The sequence below is a fragment of the Heterodontus francisci genome, chromosome 25, assembly GCF_036365525.1.
Source record: "Heterodontus francisci isolate sHetFra1 chromosome 25, sHetFra1.hap1, whole genome shotgun sequence".
NCBI classification, from domain to species: Eukaryota; Metazoa; Chordata; class Chondrichthyes; order Heterodontiformes; family Heterodontidae; genus Heterodontus; species Heterodontus francisci.
The window spans coordinates 58,569,550-58,591,689 of record NC_090395.1 but is presented as its reverse complement, the minus strand read 5'-3'; the positions used below and the strand labels follow the sequence as shown (position 1 = coordinate 58,591,689).

Below are 22,140 nucleotides of genomic sequence, written 5' to 3'. Positions count from 1 at the left end.
GCCATCTCTGGCTGCAATTGTTGGTTTAGGGACCATGACCCATGGCCACCAGAATCCAGATTGAGAATATCCAGGAAATACTCACTAGGTCAACCAGCATCTGTGGAAAGAGAAACAGAGTTAACGCTTCAGGTCGATGACCTTTCATCAGTTCAGACAACAGTTTTGAAATGTTAACTCTGTTTCCCTCTCCACAGATGCTACCTGACTGAGTATTTCTAGCATTTTCTGTTTTTATTTCAGATTTGCAGCATCTGCAGTATTTTGCTTTTGTGTTGAGAATGTCCAGATCTACTTCCCATAGAAATGGCATGGACTTTGATATCTGACAAATTGGTCCCCATGATTCAGGTCTTTAAAATGCTCAGCAGCATGTTGATGTAGATGCAAGAAGGCTATTTGGACTTCAGGTGAAAGTGATTGCCCTTGACATCAAGGCAGCATTTGACCGAGTATGGCATCAAGCAGCCCTAGCAAAACTGGAGTCAGTGGGAATCAGGGGGAAAACTCTCTGCTAGTTGAAGTCATACCTAGCACAAAGGTAGATGGTTGTGGTTGTTGGAGGTCAATCATCTCAGTCTCAGGAAATTACTGCAGGACTTCCTCAGGACAGTGTCCTAGGCCCAATCATCTTCAGCTGCTTCATCAATGACCTTCCCTCCATCATAAGGTCAGAAGTGGGGATGTGCAATCATCAGCGAACAATGTTCAGTACCATTCGCAAATGCTCAGAAACTAAAGCAACCCATGTCCATATGCAGCAAGACCTGGACAACATCCAGCCTTGGGTTGATAAGTGACAAGTAACATTTGCACCACACAAGTGCCAGGCAATGACCATCTCCAACAAGAGAGAATCTAACCATCCCCCATTGATGTTCAATGGAATTACCATCACTGAATCCCCCACTATCAACATCCTGGGGATCACCATTGACCAGAAACTGAACTGGACCAGCCACAAAATGCTGTGGCTACAAGAGCAGATCAAAGGCTGGGAATTCTGCGGCAAGTAAATCACCTCCTGACTCCCCAATGCCTGTCCACCATCAACAAGGCACAAGTCAGGAGTGTGATGGAATACTCTCCACTTGCCTGGATGGGTTCAGCTCCAATAACACTCAAGAAGCTCAATACCATCCAGGACAAAGCAGCCCGCTTGATTGGCACCCCATCCACCATCTTCAACATTCACTCCCTTCACAATCGATGCACATTGGCAGCAGTGTGTACCATCTGCAAGATGCGCTGCAGCAATGCACCAAGGCTCCTTAGACAGCACCTTCCAAACCCTCGACCTCTACCACCTAGAAGGACATGGGCAGCAGATGCATGGGAACACCACCACCTGCAAGTTCCCCTCCAAGCCACACACTATCCTGACTTGGAACAATATTGCCTTTCCTACACTGTCACTGGGTCAAAATCCTGGAATTCTCTTCCTAACAGCACTGTTAGTGTACCTATACCCAAGGACTGCAGGGGTTCAAGAAGGCAGCTCACCACCACCTTCTCAAGGGCAATTAGGGATGGACAATAAATGCAGGCCTAGTCAGTGATGCCCACATCCCACAAATGAATAAAAAGCAATATTTATTTGAATACAGCACTGGAGTACATTGGTTTAAAATTAGCAATCCTTCAATGATAATATAGATTAGAAGAAATTACTATTTGCAGCACCATTTCCCCCTTTTAAGCTACTGTTTGGACTGACTGGAGCTCTGTTCCTGCTTTTCAGTATGTTCACCCAAAGACAATGCTTATGCGAGAAGAGTGCATTGCCATGGTGACAAATTGGTTTGGCCAGGCATGTATAGGGTGTGAAACAAAAACAAGAAATGCTGGATTCACTCAGCAGGTCTGGCAGCATCTGTGGAAAGAGAAGCAGAGTTAACGTTTCGGGTCAGTGACCCTTCTTCGGAACTGACAAATATTAGAAAAGTCACAGATTATAAACAAGTGAGGTGGGGGTTGGGCAAGAGATAACAAAGGAGAAGGTGCAGATTGGACCAGGCCACATAGCTGACCAAAAGGTCACGGAGCAAAGGCAAACAATATGTTAATGGTGTTTTGAAAGACAAAGCATTAGTACAGATTAGGTGTGAATATACTGAATATAGAACATCAGCAAGTGCAAACCTGAAGAAAAACAACCTGAAAAAAACAGTGGGTAAGCAAACTGAACAAACTAAGATGAAATGAAATAAATGCAAAAAATTTAAAAAGGAATGCAAAAAAAAGGAAGAAAAAATAACTAAAAATGACTAAAAATGAAAGTAAAGTGGGGGGCTGTCATGCTCTGAAATACAACGTTCCTCGGACTGCTACTCTCGCCGCATCCTGAGATCTACACTCAGTGCTATGCGCCGCCATATGCACACACTGGACCTCTCTCTCCAGCAGCACCGTCTCACCTTATCTCAAATCTGTTCTACTCCGCAGTTTCATCTCATCTTACGTCTCATCCGACGCATTAACAAAAAACTTTTTTTCTTCCTTTCAGGTGTTAAGGAACGCAAGCTCCAGCAGCTGATGGGGACTAATGCCCCACCAGATCCTCCTTCCGCTTCACTTCCCTCTGACCCCACCCCTTCTGATCTGACCCCTTGCCGTGTATTCACTATACCCTCTGACCTCCCCCTCTCTGATGCTGAGCGTTCTGTACTCAGCAAAGGACTCAGTTTTATCCCCTTACGCCCCCACCTCAATGAATTTCGCGCTCGGCATGACGTTGAGCTCTTCTTCCGTCGCCTCCGCCTCCGGGCTCACTTCTTTGACCAGGAGTCCTCCCCCCGACCAGCAGACCCATTCACCCGCCTCCAGCATTCTCCCTCTACCTGGACCCCTCACCCTGGCCTCTTACCCGCTCTTGATCTCTTCATTGAAAACTGTCGGCGAGACATTGGTCGTCTCAATTTCTCTGCCCCCCTCACTCACTCTAACCTGTCCCCCTCTGAACTTGAGGCACTCCGTTCTCTCAGGTCTAACCCCGACATGGTCATCAAACCTGCAGACAAGGGTGGTGCTGTTGTTGTATGGCGTACCGACCTCTACCTTGCAGAAGCTCAACGCCAACTCACAGACACCTCTTCCTACCTCCCTCTGGACCATGACCCCACCACCGAACATCAAGCCACCGTCCAAAGGACTGTCACTGACCTCATCTCCTCTGGAGATCTTCCCTCTACAGCTTCCAACCTCATAGTCCCGCAACCCCGGACAGCCCGCTTCTACCTCCTTCCCAAAATCCACAAACGGGACTGTCCCGGCAGACCCATTGTGTCAGCCTGCTCCTGCCCAACTGAACTTATTTCTTCCTATCTAGACTCTATCTTTTCTCCGCTGGTCCAGTCTCTTCCCACCTACATCCGTGACTCTTCTGACGCCCTACGTCATTTTGACAATTTCCAGTTTCCTGGTCCCAGCCGCCTCCTCTTCACTATGGACGTCCAATCGCTCTACACCTCCATCCCCCACCAGGATGGTTTGAGGGCTCTCTGCTTCTTCCTGGAACAGAGGCCCAACCAGTCCCCATCCACCACCACCCTCCTCCGCCTGGCTGAACTTGTTCTCACATTGAACAACTTCTCCTTCAACTCCACGCACTTCCTTCAAGTAAAAGGTGTCGCTATGGGTACCTGCATGGGTCCTAGTTATGCCTGTTTTTTTGTGGGATATGTCGAGCATTCTTTGTTCCAGTCCTACTCAGGCCCCCTCCCCCAACTCTTTTTCCGGTACATTGATGACTGTATCGGTGCCGTTTCCTGCTCCCGCCCCGAACTAGAAAACTTTATCAACTTTGCTTCCAATTTCCACCCTTCTCTCACCTTTACAGGGTCCATCTCTGACACTTCCCTTCCCTTCCTCGACTTCTCTGTCTCCATCTCTGGGGATAGGTTGTCTACCAATATCCATTATAAGCCCACTGACTCCCACAGCTACCTCGACTACACTTCTTCACACCCTACCTCCTGTAAGGACTCCATTCCATTCTCCCAGTTTCTCCGTCTCCGACGCATCTGCTCTGATGATGCTACCTTCCATGACGGTGCTTCTGATATGACCTCCTTTTTCCTCAACCGAGGATTTCCCCCCACTGTGGTTGACAGGGCCCTCAACCGTGTCCGACCCATTCCCCGCACCTCTACCCTCACCCCTTCCCCTCCCTCCCAGAACCGTGACAGGGTTCCCCTTGTCCTCACTTTTCATCCCACCAGCCTCCATATCCAAAGGATCATCCTCCGCCATTTTCGCCACCTCCAGCGTGATGCCACTACCAGTCGCATCTTCCCCTCCCTTCCCCTGTCAGCATTCCGAAGGGATCGTTCCCTCCGCGACACCCTGGTCCACTCCTCCATTACCCCCACCACCTCGTCCCCGTCCCAGGGCACCTTCCCTTGCAATCGCAGGAGGTGTAATACCTGCCCATTTACCTCCTCTCTCCTCAGTATCCCAGGCCCCAAACACTCCTTTCAGGTGAAGCAGCGATTTACTTGTACTTCTTTCAAAGTAGTATACTGTATTTGCTGCTCACAGTGTGGTCTCCTCTACATTGGGGAGACCAAGCGCAGACTGGGTGACCGCTTTGCGGACCATCTCCGCTCAGTCCGCAAGCAGGACCCTGAGCTTCCGGTTGCTTGCCATTTCAACACTCCCCCCTGCTCTCATGCTCACATCTCTGTCCTGGGATTGCTGCAGTGTTCCAGTGAACATCAACGCAAGCTCGAGGAACAGCATCTCATCTACCGATTAGGCACACTACAGCCTGCCGGACTGAACATTGAGTTCAATAATTTCAGAGCATGACAGCCCCCCACTTTACTTTCATTTTTAGTCATTTTTAGTTATTTTTTCTTCCTTTTTTTTGCATTCCTTTTTACATTTTTTGCATTTATTTCATTTCATCTTAGTTTGTTCAGTTTGCTTACCCACTGTTTTTTTCAGGTTGTTTTTCTTCAGGTTTGCACTTGCTGATGTTCTATATTCAGTATATTCACACCTAATCTGTACTAATGCTTTGTCTTTCAAAACACCATTAACATATTGTTTGCCTTTGCTCCGTGACCTTTTGGTCAGCTATGTGGCCTGGTCCAATCTGCACCTTCTCCTTTGTTATCTCTTGCCCAACCCCCACCTCACTTGTTTATAATCTGTGACTTTTCTAATATTTGTCAGTTCCGAAGAAGGGTCACTGACCCGAAACGTTAACTCTGCTTCTCTTTCCACAGATGCTGCCAGACCTGCTGAGTGAATCCAGCATTTCTTGTTTTTGTTTCAGATTTCCAGCATCCGCAGTATTTTGCTTTTATTATGTATAGGGTGTGTCTGACCTGTCAAAATGATCATCAGCCAGCATTGGGCATAACTACTCTTCATATGAAAATATTTTGATTGCAGAATTTATCAAGAATATTTGCACCATTACAAAGAATGGCAAAAATCTATTCAAAATCGGTCAGTTGGATTAATGATAACTTGAACCAGGGTGTCAATCAGGGCATGTGAAATATCCAGTTACTGGCAGATTGTTATTGTCATGCCTTTGTGTTTATAGCTTGTTGCAATTATTTAAGTAGATTTCCTGCATCTCACAGACTGACTTTCAAAGTATTTTTATCACTAAGGTTTCTGAAGAATTCATGTATCAGCAGTTTGGTTTTGGATTTACCATGCAGTGAGGGGACAGAATGCAATTCTGTGGGTATATACACATCCTGCAAAGACTGTGGCGGTGAAATAGTGAGATGGTCTTCACCGATAGGGTGAAGTGGGCTCACAGCCAATCAACAGCATGCACTACACCATACTTGAGCTCCTTTCATGTTCATGGTGAAGGCCAGTATAATTCCCTCTATTTTATTGATTCCATTATGAATTAAACTGTTATTTCTCTCTCTCTGAAAAGCATTTATTTTATCCCAAGCTCTGCAATGAAGGCTCTGACATGAAATTTTCAAAGAATCTCATTTGAATGGTTATTTGATCAAGCCTTCAAGAACTGTCTCCAGACTGCTGTATTTGAATAGATTTAATGCTTATAGTGCTGCCTCTGCTTCTACATTATTAAACCTACATGATAGTTTAGTCTGTTACAAAACTTTATGATCTGGTTGATATTATCTGTCTTCTGAAGGGATGTGAAATATACTGAAACTCCTATCTGAGTGCAGCATAAAGGTTCATTGTCCACCCAAGGGCAGGTTATTCCACATTACTTTGTGCATAAAGCTACATTTGTTTCATAGGGAGCAAAGGCATAGAAGTTGAAGTATGCGGTATACATAATGTTTTGCCTTTAATGTATGTGAACAAAATTATTCTGGTAAAGTTCGAACATTATTGGTTCATGGTTGCTTTTGCAAGTATTCTTGCCATCAAAATCATGTCAATACCTTTAAATCTCGGTGTACAACTCCATTGTCATGAAGATATTTTACAGCATCGAGAATCTGCCGAATCAGAATGCTGGCATCTTTCTCTGTGTAAACTCCACGCTCTAGAATCCTGTCAAAAAGTTCTCCTCCCAACATGCTGCAAATAAATGTGAACATGCATGTTTCATCTGGAATGGAATGCAATGAAATGCACGCTCACAATGAGCGTGCATGCACTCAACAGTACTTAAAACATTGTTTTATACCTGGGCAGGATGCGTCACAGAATCCTTTAACATGGTGAAAGTTTTCAATCTGCAGCGTGTACATTCCTGCAGAAATCATTGATGTAACAACGTGTGCAGTGATGAAAATGCTGAAAATATGCATCACTCACACGATTCTCCAGTGGCAAAGAACATCCTTGTTTGTGGCGTACCGACCTCTACCTTGCAGAGGCTCAGCGCCAACTCTCAGACACTTCTTCCTACTTCCCCCTGGACTATGACCCCACCACCGAACATCAAGCGACTGTCCACAGGACTGTCACTGACCTCATCTCCTCCAGAGCTCTTCCCTCTACAGCTTCCAACCTCATAGTCCCGCAACCCCGGACAGCTCACTTCTACCTCCTTCCTAAAATCCACAAACAGGACTGTCCCGGCAGACCCATTGGTTCAGCCTGTTCCTGCCCCACTGAACGTATTTCTTCCTTTCTTGACTCTATCTTTTCTCCGCTGGTCCAGTCTCTTCCCACCTACATCTGTGACTCTTCTGACGCCCTACGTCATTTTGACAATTTCCACTTTCCTGGCCCCAACCGCCTCCTCTTCACTATGGACGTCCAATCTCTCTACACCTCCATCCCCTACCAGGATGGTTTGGGGACTCTCCTCTTCTTCCTTGAGCAGAGACCCAACCAGTCCCCATGCACCGCCACCCTTCTCCGCCTGGCTGAACTTGTTCTCACATTGAACAACTTCTCCTTCAACTCCACTCACTTCCTTCAAGTAAAAGGTGCTGCTATGGGTCCTAGTTATGCCTGTCTTTTTGTGGGATATGGTCGAACATTCCTTGTTCCAGTCCTACTCAGGCCCCATCCCCCAACTCTTTTTCTGGTACATTGATGACTGTATTGGTGCCGTTTCCTGCTCCCACCCAGAACTGGCAAACTTTATCAACTTTGCTTCTAATTTCCACCCTTCTCTCACCTTTACATGGTCCATCTCCGAAACTTCCCTTCCCTTCCTCGACTTCTCTGTCTCCATCTCTGGGGATAGACTGCCTACTAATATTCATTATAAGCCCACCAACTCCCACAGCTACCTCGACTACACTTCTGCACACCCTGCCTCCTGTAAGGAATCCATTACATTCTCCCAGTTTCTCCGCCACGATGCATCTGCTCTGATGATGCAACCTTCCGTGACAGTGCTTCTGGTATGTCTTTCTTTTTCCTCAACCGAGGATTCCCCCCCACTGTGGTTGACAGGGCCCTCAACCGTGTCCGGCCCAGTTCCCGCACCTCTACCCTCACCCCTTCCCCTCACTCCCAGAACCACAACAGGGTTCCCATTGTCCTCACTTTCCATCCCATCAGCCTCCATATCCAAAGGATCATCCTCTGCCATTTCCGCCATCTCCAGCATGATGCCACTACCAAAGGCATCCTCCCCTCCCCTCCCCTGTCAGTATTCCAAAGGGATCGTTCCCTCCGTGACATCCTGGTCCACTCCTCCATTACCCCCATCACCTCACCCCTTCCCATGGCACCTTTCCCTGCAATTGCAGGAGGTGCAATACCTGCCCATTTATCTTCTCTCTCCTCACTATTCAACACCCCAAACACTCCTTTCAGGTGAAGCAGCGATTTACTTGTACGTCTTTTAATGTAGTGTACTGTATTCGCTGCTCACAATGTGGTCTCATCTACACTGGGGAGACCAAATGCAGATTGGGTGACCGCTTTGCGGAACACCTCCGCTCAGTCCGAAAACATGACCCCGAGCTTCCGGTTTCTGGCCATTTCAACACACTCCCCCTGTCTCATGCTCACATCTCTGTCCTGGGATTGCTGCAGTGTTCCATTGAACATCAACGCAAGCTTGAGGAACAGCATTTCATTTACCGATTAGGCACACTATAGCCTGCGGGACTGAACATTGAGTTCAATAATTTCAGAGCATGACGGGCCCCCCATTTTACTTTTATTTTTAGTTATTTTTTCTTTTTTCTTTTTTGTGTTTATTTTAGTTTGTTCAGTTTGTTTCTACTGGGCCTACCCATTGTTTTTTCTCATGTTTGTGCTTATGGCTGTTCAGTTTCAGTCCATTAACACCCTATCTGTACTAATGCTTTGCATTTCAGCACACCATTAACATATTGTTTGCCTGTGCTCCATGACTCTTCTGGTCAGCTATTGTTCTATCAACACCTTCTCCTTTGTTATCTCTTTACTTTACTTGCTTAAAATCTTTTACATTTTTTATATCTGCCAGTTCTGAAGAAGAGTCACTGACCTGAAACGTTAACTCTGTTTCTCTCTCCACAGATGCTGCCAGACCTGCTGAGTATTTCCAGCATTTCTTGTTTTTATTTCAGATTTCCAGCATTTGCAGTATTTTGCTTTTATCCTTGATTGTGACCTTCCTTCCCCATACAATCAGCAACTCTATTATAATTGTTGCTTTTCTAATGAAGCCTAGAGTGCTGTGTTCTATAAGATCTATCTGTTTGAGAACTATGATATTAAGACAATTTTATGACGCCACAAAGACAACTGCCAGTAATTTGCAAAATGGGATTCTCCCGATTTCCAGCAATAACTTCTGTAGAAAACTCAGAGAAACAACTTAAATGAACATTTATGCAATTTCTCTGGCGTTTCTGTGATATTCCAACAAAGTTACGAAGGGAAACTGGAAATCCCCTTGGAAATTCTAACCCAATATTCATTGGCCTGCATTGGAGAATCCAGTATAGTCATTGCCATTCATAGTGATCTGGCAGATATAAAGGAAAGAAAGAACTGAATTCATATCGCACCTTTTACAACCTCAGGATGTCCCAAAAAGCTTTACAACCAATTAAGTATTTTTAAAAAGTGTTGTCGCTGTGATAATGTAAGAAACACGGCAGCCAATTTGCACACAGCAAGCTCCCACAAACAGCAATGTGGTAACAATCAGAAAATCTCTTTTTGGCGATATTGGTTGGGAGGTAAATATTGGTCAGGACCCTCGGGAGAACTCCCCTGCACTACTACTTTTACATCCACCGAAGAGAACTGACAGGACCTTGAATTAACGCCTCATCTGAAAGACAGCATCTCCAACAGCGCAGTGCTCCCTTAGTACTACATTGGAATGTCAGCCTAAATTTTGTGCTCCACTTTCTGAGTCAAAGGCAAGAGTGCTACCCACAGTACCATGGCTGACACACCCTCAAAACCCAATTCCCAAAAGCCTCAATACACTGCAAGCTTTACATTTGTTATCAGTTGTACTGTTCGGTACAAGTCTGTTGTACTAATCAGTTTTTGCTGGGCTGCCCATTGTGCTTTCCACATAAAAAAAAATTCATAGGCTAATCTCCCCATTAAAATCAGCTGCACCTGGAGTATTGTGTGCAGTTCTGGTCACCGCATTATAGGAAGGATGTGGAAGCTTTGGAAAGGGTGCAGAGGAGATTTACTAGGATGTTGCTTGGTATGGAGGGAAGGTCTTACGAGGAAAGGCTGAGGGACTTGAGGTTGTTTTCGTTGGAGAGAAGGAGGAGGAGAGGTGACTTAATAGAGACATATAAGATAATCAGAGGGTTAGATAGGGTGGATAGTGAGAGTCTTTTTCCTCGGATGGTGATGGCAAACATGAGGGGACATAGCTTTAGGTTGAGGGGTGATAGATATAGGACAGATGTTAGAGGTAGTTTCTTTACTCAGAGAGTAGTAGGGGCGTGGAACGCCCTGCCTGCAACAGTAGTAGACTCGCCAACTTTAAGGGCATTTAAGTGGTCATTGGATAGACATATGGATGAAAATGGAATAGTGTAGGTCAGATGGTTTCACAGGTCGGCACAACATCGAGGGCCGAAGGGCCTGTACTGCGCTGTAATGTTCTAAAAAAAAACAAAAAAACGTCAAAGAGGCACTACAAAGAGTGGCAACTGTTAATCTGCCGGGTAAGGTGGAGGCAATAGAGATCATTTTTCAACATTGTGTTGGGTGCCTTACCTATCAGGAATGCATTGTGGTATATGTGCACATGCAATGCATGATTTAAATACAAAAACCATGTGTTGCACATTCTCAAATTTTTGATCTGCAATTGCAGCTTGCCGGGCTCCCATCTGGAAACATAAAATCGAATGTTATCCCTGTTGTCCACACAAGCCGACCCAGTTAATCCTCTGGGGAAAAGTCTTAACAAAGGTTCTCCCTGTTCCTCCAATTCTGTTTTTTGTGCATGCTGGTTTTCATCACCACCATTGGCAGCCATGCCTTTTGCTGCCTAGCCCCAAGGGCTGTAATTCCCTCCATAAACCTCTCTACCTCTCTGCCTCTCTCTCCTCTTTTAACACACTCCTTAAAACTTACCTGTTTGACCATGCTTTTGGTCATCTAATATCTCCTTTAGTGGCTCAATGTCAGATTTTGTTACCTAACGCTGTTGTGCAATGCCTTGGAATGTTTCACCATGCTGAAGACACTTATATAAATTCAAATTATTTTGGGCGTTTCCCACAGCAAAGTATAGATCTCACATTTGCATCCATATTTTTCATCACTAACACAGCATAATTCTTGAAATAATGCAATGTATAAATCATGGAAAGAAGTTCATATAATGTAAAGTGGTTCTGAAAGCCTACTCACAGCTGCATGACGAGGTAGAAGTGAGTGGGACTCTCATAGATGTCATCTAGGGCTATGACGTTTTCATGATTTAGCCTGAAATCCAAAGTAATAAGTAAAAACATTGCAATAATTCTGCAATTGCTCCAGTGCATTCATTCAGGTGATGCAGGTTAGCAAATGGATTTTCACCTACACACAAGTAGAATAAACATAATGTTACTCACTTTCTCCAAACTGCAATTTCATTTTCTAATGCAATGTTATTTGCATTTTTGCTGTTTTTCTGAATACACTTCAAAGCTACCATTTTGTCAGTTGCCTTCTCTTTTGCCAAATATACTTCTGAAAAGGCTCCTCTGTAACAATAAAAGAAGCATTTATATTACATTTGTGGTAACAGTGTGGTTAATAGTATTTCTATTATTCAGCAGAATGCTATTTGCATTATTTGTACCACTGTAGAGCCTGGGACTGTTTTCTGTACTTTGCTCACTCAGTAATAAGCACATTTTGACACTTCATTTGTTGACTTTCTAGAGCTATATCTTTCTCCATTCACTCATTTTAATTAACAGGTAGATGTGTTTAAACAGTGGAGTAATGCAAGTAGAAAGTGCAAATGGACTATGAAGTGATTTTTTGTCTTCACTGAATGCACAGTAATATGGGAGAATATTGCCAGTCCATTATACACCATTTTCGTTTCATTGATAGGAACGTAGGAGCAGGAGTAGTCCATTCAGCCCTTCCAGCCTGCTCCACCATTCTAGATCATGGTTGATCATCTACCTCAACACCATATAGGAACATAAAGGGTTGAAAGTCAGGAGCGTTCTATAAAGGGCGGATGGTCTGCTCTGCCAGACTGAAATTTACCCCAATTTATCCATGTTTAGTGCAGCTTTTCAGCGTCTCCTATGGGTTTGGAGAAATTAGCTAAAAGAACAAAAAACCTTGTTCAAAACCAAAGTAAATTTGTGATGAATTATGGAATAATGATCAAGAAATTTGTACTAAACTCAAGGGTAGCCCTGAGCTTAACCAGTGGGAAGCATCATCACAGCAGACATACTGGAAGATAAATGACAGATTATATAATGAAGAAGAGACAGAACAACATATTGTCTTTCTCATTGCTGATGACTTACTCAAACAATATTATTGTGATTAAAAAAGCAGCTTTGGTTGATGTCCAAATACAAAGTTCCCCTAACTGTCGGAGGTCCAGGATACATTTTCTGCAAATTTTAATTGCTTTCAAAATTATTAATAGCGTGTCTCCTTCCCGTACACTGTCTATGAAAGATAACTTGAATAGGCGGGCAAGTTATTATTTAGAAAGTCCCATCAAGTAACACCATTAATTCAACCAATTGTCCACAAGTTTAATTCGTTGATCATTCTCACTCTGTTGCTCTTGAACTCTTTTCAACAATTCATATGAATCATAAATTCATTTTATAACAGTTCATCTCCAATGGCATTGCTCATGAAAAGTAAACAAAATGTAGTGCGTCATTGCTTAAAAAAAATCTCTAAGACCTGGTTTGCTAAGCTAACAATTATGAGTGTTGCTACAAGTTTCCTCAAAAAATAATGTTTGTATTCTGAGTTACTTTGGTGAGCTCAATCGGACATTTATACCGATTTTACATATACCGGCATTTTACATTCAGAGTTGGCGGCCCACATGCGCGGGCTTTACTCCGCAGAGCCACCGCGATATTGAATGCAGCGGCTCATTTACATGGCCAGGGCGGACCGAACCCCACCCCCCCCTCCCCCCCGATGGCATGGAGGGAGCAGGAAGTTTATCCCCGGCAACGGCGTCAGGCACCATTGCACAGGCTTGGACGCCATTTTTAAAGGACTTCAAACCCTTCAATTTTGTTTAGATATTTAAAGTTATTGGCCTTTTACATCCTATTGAAAAAACTAACATGTTTCTCTCCCCTCTCTCACATCCCCCAATGACCATACACTTCATTCCTTGCCCTCCCCCCCCAACAAAAAAATACTTACTTTGTGTACCTGACCCCCCACCCCCGCCCCCAAATTTTATAAACTTTTCAATTCAACCCCTTCCCACCATCCCCTAGACCAATCGGATTGCTTTGCCCCCACTCCCCCCACCACCCCACCCCCCACACTGAAATACTTACCTGCTCCCCTCTCCCCACCAGTGTCTTGCATCGGATCTCCCGATGGAGATCCAAAGGTGTGAGAGTGCCAGCCACCGGCATGAATATCGCACTGGGACTGATGGCGGGAGTGGGTAGGTATTTGGTTTAATACTTTAGTATATATTAACATATTTAAATTTTGAGCCCACCACCAAGCAGCGGTAGGGGGCTACCACGAGGCCTCGCTGCCGCCGGCAATAAGGGGCTGGGCCTTCCCAGTGTCGAGGCCCGTGGCGATCCTCTCCTGGAGGCATTTTCCACTGCCCCCCCCCAGCCACAACCCCTGACGTCGGGGGTCAGTAAAATTCGCCCCACCATGACAGAAGGTGTAGCTCAGCTGTAGGACCATGAAAAAAGGAGACATGATCAAGACACCACCCTGGTGGCCCTTGGTATATGGAGGCAGAGATAAAAGGCTTACTCTAGTCTCACTCCGAGGTAGTCATTGTGTACGTGATGAGGCTATTAATATATATGATTGATATTATATCCATTTAAAAGTAAATTCAGCTATAATTACTGCAGCACAAATATTATAATTTATACAGACATTGCAGACTAGGATATCAAGGAACAGCTGAGCACACTGGATACAACAAAGGTTATGGGCCCTGACAACATCCCAGCTGCAGTGCTGAAGACCTGTGCTCCAGAACTAGCCACACCTCTAGCCAGGCTGTTCCAGAACAGCTACAACACAGGCATCTACCAGACAAAGTGGAAAATTGTGCAGGTATGTCCTGTCTACAAAAAGCAGGGCAAATCCAATCCAGCCAATAAACACCCCATTGCATCATTAATTAAAGGGTGGCTATTATTTAGAAGAAAGTCAATATGAGTACAAAACAGGATTGCTTTATTTGTATTTATCTGTAGATCCTGCCGGGAATCATGTCTCTGGTATCTGATATGGGTGCAGCAGCCCCAGTACAGTGCATGCCTTGCAATGGTGTACTGCTCCTGTATAACATATGACATGTGGAATCCATACCAGCATGCATAGTAAATTGCTCAAACAGGTCAGAGTTGGGGGAGAGAGGAAATACCGAGTGGAGTACCTCAGGGCTCAGTGTTGGGACCACTACTTTTCTAACTTACATCAATGACCTGGATCTGGAAACTTAATCCTAGGGCGGCAAATTTTCAGATGAAATCAAACTACAAACAGCAGTGGAATCTGAGGAGGCAGCTTAGAAACTACAGAATGAGTTGGACAAAGTATACAAGTGGGCAGAACAATGGGAGGTGATATTTATTGCAGACAAGTGTAAAATGCAAAGGAATGAAAAAATCAATGGCAGACATGCCCCATGAATGGTGCTGAAGTAGCTAAGGATGAAGTACAGAGAGACCTAGGAGTCTTGGTAAACACAATGCTAAATATATTCAAATAATTCAGAGCAGCATTCAACAAAGTCATAGGATGTTGAACAATATAGTGAAAAAGATAGAGTATATATTGGAGCAGGCAATGATGACAGTGGTTGGTGCTCTGGTCAGGCTGCATCCTGAATATTACATTCACTCCCTCCACCACCGACGCACAATGGCAGCAGTGTGTACCATATACAAGATGCACTGCAGCAACTCACTACACCTCCATTGACAGCACCTTCCAAACCCATGACCTCTTTCACCTAGAAGGACAAGTGCAGCAGACACATGGGAACACCACCAGCAATTTCCCCTCCAAGTCACGTACTACCCTGACTTGGAAATATATTGCTATTCCTTCACTGCTGCTGGATCAAAATTCTAGAACTCCCTCCCTAACAGCACTGTGGGTGTATCCGCACCAGATGGACTGCAGCGGTTCAAGAAGGCAGCTCACCACCACCTTCTCAAGGGCAATTAGGGATGGGCAACAATTATATTAATGAATATATATGAACACAAATTCTAACACTAGATGTGATTCCACGATTGTTCTGTAAGTGCTATCCAATCACGAGTGTATTAAGAATTATACCAACAACCAATTTAAGATTATTAGTCAGACTCACAATGTGCTTCACTTACACTTGCCAGAAGCTACATATATTCATAATACAGGGACCTAACCTCTGCAGGCAAAAGGAACATGTCCAGGCGTTGTGCCTTTTTTGAATTAAAGAAAAGCATGGAGGACAATAGTTCCCTGGTGCATTCTCCATGGTGACAACAACTCAACCAGAGTTCACTTGCCAACCAATCAGCACCCATTTTTCATGCAGTATAAATTGTTGCTCCCTTTGAAATTTGGCATTCTTGTGTCTGTCCTGTTGAGTGCAAGACAAAAAGTATGTAATATTGTTAAGGGCATAAACTAATGTTAGCCTAGAATATTATTTTATAATGAAGTGCTGGTGTAGAATGAAGGGACACTGATTTAAAGTAGTAAAAAGGTAATTTCAGAGCTGATATCAGGAACTACTTCTTCACAGGAACAGTGATTAACACATGGAATACATTTCCAGAAAGAGTGGGGGAAGTGGAAACCAAAAAATTATTTAAATAAGCATTGCATGTTATTATGGGGGATGAGAGCAATAGGATCTTTCCAGATGGATAAATTAAGATGGGCCAAATGGTCTTCCTCAGTTGTAATTATCTTGTGATCACCTTCACACAAAGAGTACCTAATCGGAAAGCATGGCCCAGAGCTTCCGGTTCCTTGCCATTTTAATTCACCACCTTGTTCTCATGCCCACATTTTTATCCTCGGCCTGCTACAGTGTTCCACTGCAGCTCAATGCAAGTTTGAGGAACAGCACCTCATCTTCCGATTAGGCACTCTACAGCCTTCTGGACTCAATATTGAGTTCAATAATTTCAGACCATGAGCTCTATTATTTTTTATTTAGTTTTTTTTAGTATATTTTCTTTTTTTAATTATTTATTTTTTAACTATGTGCTAGTCTTAAACTTGTTTTTCTGTTCTTGCTTTTGGACAGAGCTGTTCATTATTCTGCCATTAGCACCATCTCTGGACTCATGCTTTGTTTTTTACTACAGCTATTTAGCACTCCCTTAGCCTCTTATTCCATGACATCTCTGTCATTTAATCTCCCCTGCCCTCCATCCTATCACAGACCTTCTCCTCTGTTCTTCTTCCCCCTTCCCCCTTTCACTTGCTCAAAGACATTTCTAACTTTTGCCAGTTCTGATCAAAGGTCATAGATGTGAAATGCTAACTCTATTTCTCTCTACACAGATGCTGCCAGAGTTTCACTCATGTTAATTCCTCTTTGGTCCACTGGTGAAATGCCACTCAACCCACTCATTGAATGACTAAAAAACTATTGCTTTTCACCATATATGGGTACATTCTCACCACATCCCAAACTTCCTGCAATAGCAACGTGGATACACAAGCTGTGGGGAATGACCCAGGCAAAAGTTCTTGCAGACACGGTTCCCCTTTACACACTATTCTCAATACTCCATCTTGCTAAAATATACCTAGTACTGTGGCCTGTCTGATAATGATCCTTATACCTGGCAGCTCACAGCAATATACAACTATATCCTACAGCCCACATTGAATGATTGCCCTCTTCAACACCGTGCTGCAGAGTGACCCTAATCAACGGTCAACATCTCCCAACCTGCACATCTTCTCTATAATCTATTTGCTATAAAATCTTGAGTGCATCACATCTATCTTTATCTTATGAATTACTGTTTTTACACAAAACTGATAAATAAATCAGACAAAAGATTGAAGAAGTCCTTCTGTCACAGGATTAAATGAAACCATCCGACTGCCTGATAAACAGCAGATTCCAGTTCAAGGACAAGTGTAGAGAGGGCACTGTGCAGAGTGATCATAAGCCTGCAATCTAATTAAGAGTTTCAGATTAATTCCAAAAAAAACACTTGTATAGTTTTACAGCAGCTAGTCGAAACTTGAGATTAGATTGTAGCCTACTCATTACGGCTGATGGATATAATTTCAAGAAAACATTCAAACCAGCGTTCTTTTTAAATCCTGATTAGTTTTTTTGTCATTGCACAACAGCCAGGGATGATGTCAGCTACCTGTTAGTTGCAGATCTTGGATTAACAGTGACATTAAACAGGAGGATAAATGGCTACTGACATCTTTAATACAGGCTTATCAGGAAATAATCTGCAGTCAATTGCCATAAATTCCCTGTTCTCTCTACACAGGTAATAGTGAGATTTGAAGATGTACTATTATAGTAATAGCACCTGAAGAATGGTTAAGACTTTTAAATTTGATGCACCAAGAAGAGAAGGCTGGGAGCTGGGATTTTGCATTAACCTTCGCTCACTTGCGCAACACTGGGGTGATGCTACACAGATAGAGCTGATCTTAGGGGATTGATGACACCTGACAGGTGGCAAGGCTGTGAGCAGGGCCAGACCACACAGCAGGCCATGTGCCTGACATGTAACAGTCTACACCAGATAGCACCAGACAGAAATGTGCAATTGTAGTGTAAACAGGGCTTGCTGAACATGCATGGATGAATTTGTGTACGAATCAAATCCGTAAAATCTAAACAATTGTAAACTTATCAATTCATCATTTAAAGGTGTAAAGAGTTGAAAAGCGCATTTTAAAAGCAATAAAAATGAATTTGCTATTTGAAGGAGTAGTATATCCTTCACAGGATTGGGGGGTTAACAGTAAAATGCCATTATATTATCTACATAACAACAAATTATCATCTAAATGAAATTCAAGAGAGCCCTGCACTGCAATTTATAATCTATTTACTAATGAGTCTGAGATTGGGGAGCTCCAGTTGAGAATGCCTGCCTCCTACAGTCTGACTGCATTTTTAAGCACTTGTAGATACTAGGACACAGGTGATAAGCTGAAGCTGCCTCTGGTGACTGCCACTGTACTTGAGCTGTAGCCAGCATGGAGTCACTGGAGTAGCTGGACTGAAGCTGTACTATCCTAAATAAAGCAGAAAATGCGAGAAACACTCAGCAGGTCAGGCAACTTCTGTAGAGAGAGAGAAAAACAGAGTTAACAGACTGAGTTTTATCAGCGTGCTGCACTCCGTGGCGGTGCACTGTGATGTCGGCGGCCTTCCAACACGGTAGTGCCGCTGCACAGAACCCATGATATTAAGCGCAGGGGCTCGTGGAAATGGAGGGGGCGGAGCGGCCACCCCCGATGACATAGGGAGGGCGGCTGTCACGTCCCCAGCAATGGCATCCAGCGTCACCACGCAGGTGCCGGCGCCATTTTTAAAGGGCTTCAGGAGTAATTTCAATATTTAACGGTGCCTGTGTGATTAAAAAGTCAATAAAAGTTTAATTTAACATTGAATCCCCTCTCCCAATGCCCCCGCCCCCACTGAGTCCTCAATATATAAATTGACCTATCCCCGCAAAAAAAAACACTTCTTGAAATTCTGAACGTTCCCCCCGCCCTCAAACTTCAGTATCTTTGACCCTCAACACTTTTCCACCATCCCCACAACCAATAGGAATAGTTTTCCCCGCTCCCCCTCACCTCGCCCTGATAATTTTATTCCTCCCACCAGTGTCTCACCTCGGAACTCCAACGGGGTTCCAAAAGTGTGCGAGTTGTAGCCGGTTGGCCGTAAAATCGGCATGGGACAGCCGGCAGCGGCAGGTAAGTTCATTTGCATGTTAATTGATCTAATTGCAATATTTTACTGAAGGCCCCGCCACCAAGCAGCCAGGGTGGGGGGAGGGGGGGTGGAGGGCCACACCGAGGCCTCACTTCCGACACTAATACCCAGTGGGGCCTTCTCAGCATTGTGGGTCATGGTGGGACGCTCCCAATAGCATTTTATGGGCCTCCCTGCCACGTCCCATGGCATCAAGAGGCTGGTAAAATTCAGCCCAACATTTCAGGTAATGACCTTCCATCAAAGTTTTAATAAAAGGTCATCGACCTGGAACGTTAATCCTGTTTCTCTTTCGACAGTTGCTGCTTGACCTTCTGTTGGTTTCCATTTTTGTTTCAGATTAGGGCACCATCCTAAACATGTTTCAAAATGCTTAAATTAGTCATTTTATTTATACGCTTAATATATTTTTAAAACTAAAGTGCATTAGGAATTACTATCACAAGAATTTTGTTTTTAGAGATACAGCACTGAAACAGGCCCTTCGGCCCACCGAGTCTGTGCCGACCATCAACCACCCATTTATCCTAATCCTATGCTCATTCCATATTCCTACCACATCCCCACCTGACCCTATATTTCCCTACCATCTACCTATACTAGGGGCAATTTATAATGGCCAATTTACCTAACAACCTGCAAGTCTTTGGCGTGTGGGAGGTAACCGGAGCACCCGGAGGAAACCCACGCAGACACAGGGAGAACTTGCAAACTCCACACAGGCAGTACCCAGAATTGAACCCGGGTCGCTGGAGCTGTGAAGCTGCAGTGCTAACCACTGTGCCGCCCATCATTTTTGAGAAAATCAATAAGGATTTAATGGGGTTATATGGCTTTTGATAAGATGTTTGGCAAGATGAAAATCCCATTGGGGCAAATACAGGGCATTCAAATCAGCATCACTCATGGAGCCTATCATTACATTGAGAAGGAAAGACATTTTTGAAGAAATTGCATCTAATGGTAAAATTACAACTGATTGAAAGCATCTTGTGAGACTGAGCGTTTCTTCAAAAGCCCCTCTTCTTGGAAATGCTTTCGCTGGAGAACTGAACCTCCATTTAGCAACTATGCAGCTTTCAGACGTCTAGTGTGTGGTGTAGACAATGCTGTCGCCTGAAAAATTTCCAACCCACATCAAAGTAGAACCTCTTCTTTGAATTAACCCTGAGAAATACCACATGTACCATCTACAAGATACATTGCAGCAATGCACCAAGACTCCTTAGACAGCACCTCCAAACCCGCAACCTCTACCAACTAGAAGGACAAGGGCAGCAAATACATGGGAACATCACCACCTGCAAGTTCCCCTCCAAGTCACACACCATCCTGACTTGGAACGATATTGCCGTTCCTTCACTGTTGCTGGGTCAAAATCCTGGAACTCCCTTCCTAACAGCACTGTGTGTATACCTACCCCAAAGGGACTGCAGCGATTCAATAAATGCTGGCCTGGCCAGCGTCGCCCACATCCCATGAATGAATATTTAAAAAAAATTCTCATCTCTGCTCTGAGTCCCACAGCTGGAATCACCCTGCTGGGGATCCCAGTTGCGGCGAGTTCACTCCAGTGAGTTTAGGGTCTCAGCTTAAGTGAGTGACTGTCTCTCATATTTTACAGTCCCATCCGCTGTTGCTGACTTTTTGTAAAATTCACACGATCTCCTCCCCTTTAATCCATCAAATGTACATTTTGATGCATTTTTAGTTTTAAATGAATCTACTTACGATCCCAGGAGATCTATTAACTGGAAATTGTCCGTGATGTTCATCGTTTGTTTCTTCCAGCAAATACACTCCTCCTTACGGCCCATAGTTTCTGGAAATTCTCAAACTGGACACTTCTAGGGAAAAAAAATGGAAACAAAATTAACTAACATAAAAAGCACCAAGCTGGTTAAAGCTCCATGTGATATGAAACATATAAATAATACAAAACACTTGTCTGGCTGAATAGCTGATTCTGAAGATTTAACATGAAAATACAAGCATTAAAATGATTTTCTAATATCTATATAGCAATTAACACCAATTTCCGAAGGAAGCAGATTTCAGTCTTAGCTCCTGTCTCAATTCCAGGAGACACCGGAATAAAAATGAACCGGAATGTCAAGTGCCAGGATAAATAAATACCAACACCAACTGAACTCTGTCAGCTCAGGCAGACCTGTGGCGGAATAGGAGAGCCAGGCTCCTTACTCACACACACACACTGTCTGCTGTGATTCCTCGCCCCGAATCCACCTCCTTCTGCCTCGCTTCCAAGCATTAGCTCCAAACAGATTACAAACAAATCTGAGCCACTAAATCACAGATCAGCACCTTAAAGGGGAAGGTTAGGAACAAGGAAAGCAGACAAAATGAGGAGAGGAGGACCAATCCTGAGCTCCAATAGGAGGCCTGGGTGGGGAGGATGGGAAAGTTCCATAGATCCATAAACATCAAAATGCTCACTCCAACTAAACATTGGTTAGTTAGATCCCCAAGAGATTGCCAACAGGTGTTAAAAGATCCCGGCGTCTTTTATCTCTGCTTTTATTCTGACGCCAGGATTGTTGGGCCCGATCTTCCCAGTGACAGGGAAGCTGTGTGGCTGCTGCTCTGCGACGGAACCCGACTTAACATATTTAAATAACACATTTTCATGAATTCAAATGTAAGCCGCAGCGATCTGACCTTCAGTTCCCGATCCTCAGTGTGACAGGTGGCACTCATGTGCCTTCACTTTCCCGTCCAGGGAAAGCTGGCACCATTGAGGTGGGGAAGGGGCGATCTCTGCGTTACGATGTACTGTTTGCAGGGCAGGCAGCCTTTTTAAAATGGTGCCAGTGCCTGCTCCTTCAACAGGGGACACCATAAGCCACATTGCCGAGGCCGCCCCCGTTACGTGACTTGGCGGGGGGGTGGGGGGGGGGGGGGGCAGGGGTAACGACCGTCGTGAATATGTAAAATGGCTGCCTGGCACGTAATCGAAGTGGCACGGGTCCAGCGGGGGACAGCCGCTATGTTCCACGCCCGCCTCCACTTCCGGCGGTGAGAATACAAAATTCAGCCCAGTGAGGGGGAAGAGAGACCGGGGTTACATTACAGGTTCAGTGTTCATT

The 22,140-nt window shown here is 44.3% G+C and overlaps 1 protein-coding gene across 1 annotated transcript in view; it reads right to left on the bottom strand.

Moving 5' to 3' along the window:
* The window catches only part of LOC137384103 (calcium/calmodulin-dependent protein kinase type 1D-like), a 47,470-nt gene extending 26,620 nt beyond the window's left edge, over positions 1–20,850 (bottom strand). Inside the window, exons 1-4 of the mRNA XM_068057710.1 lie at positions 20,765–20,850; positions 11,457–11,588; positions 11,251–11,325; positions 6,396–6,534 (exon numbers count right to left, since the gene is read on the bottom strand). Coding sequence (XP_067913811.1) covers positions 6,396–6,534; positions 11,251–11,325; positions 11,457–11,588; positions 20,765–20,850 — 432 coding nt within the window. The remainder of the gene's footprint in view (positions 1–6,395; positions 6,535–11,250; positions 11,326–11,456; positions 11,589–20,764) is intronic.
* Positions 20,851–22,140: the final 1,290 nt, after the last annotated feature.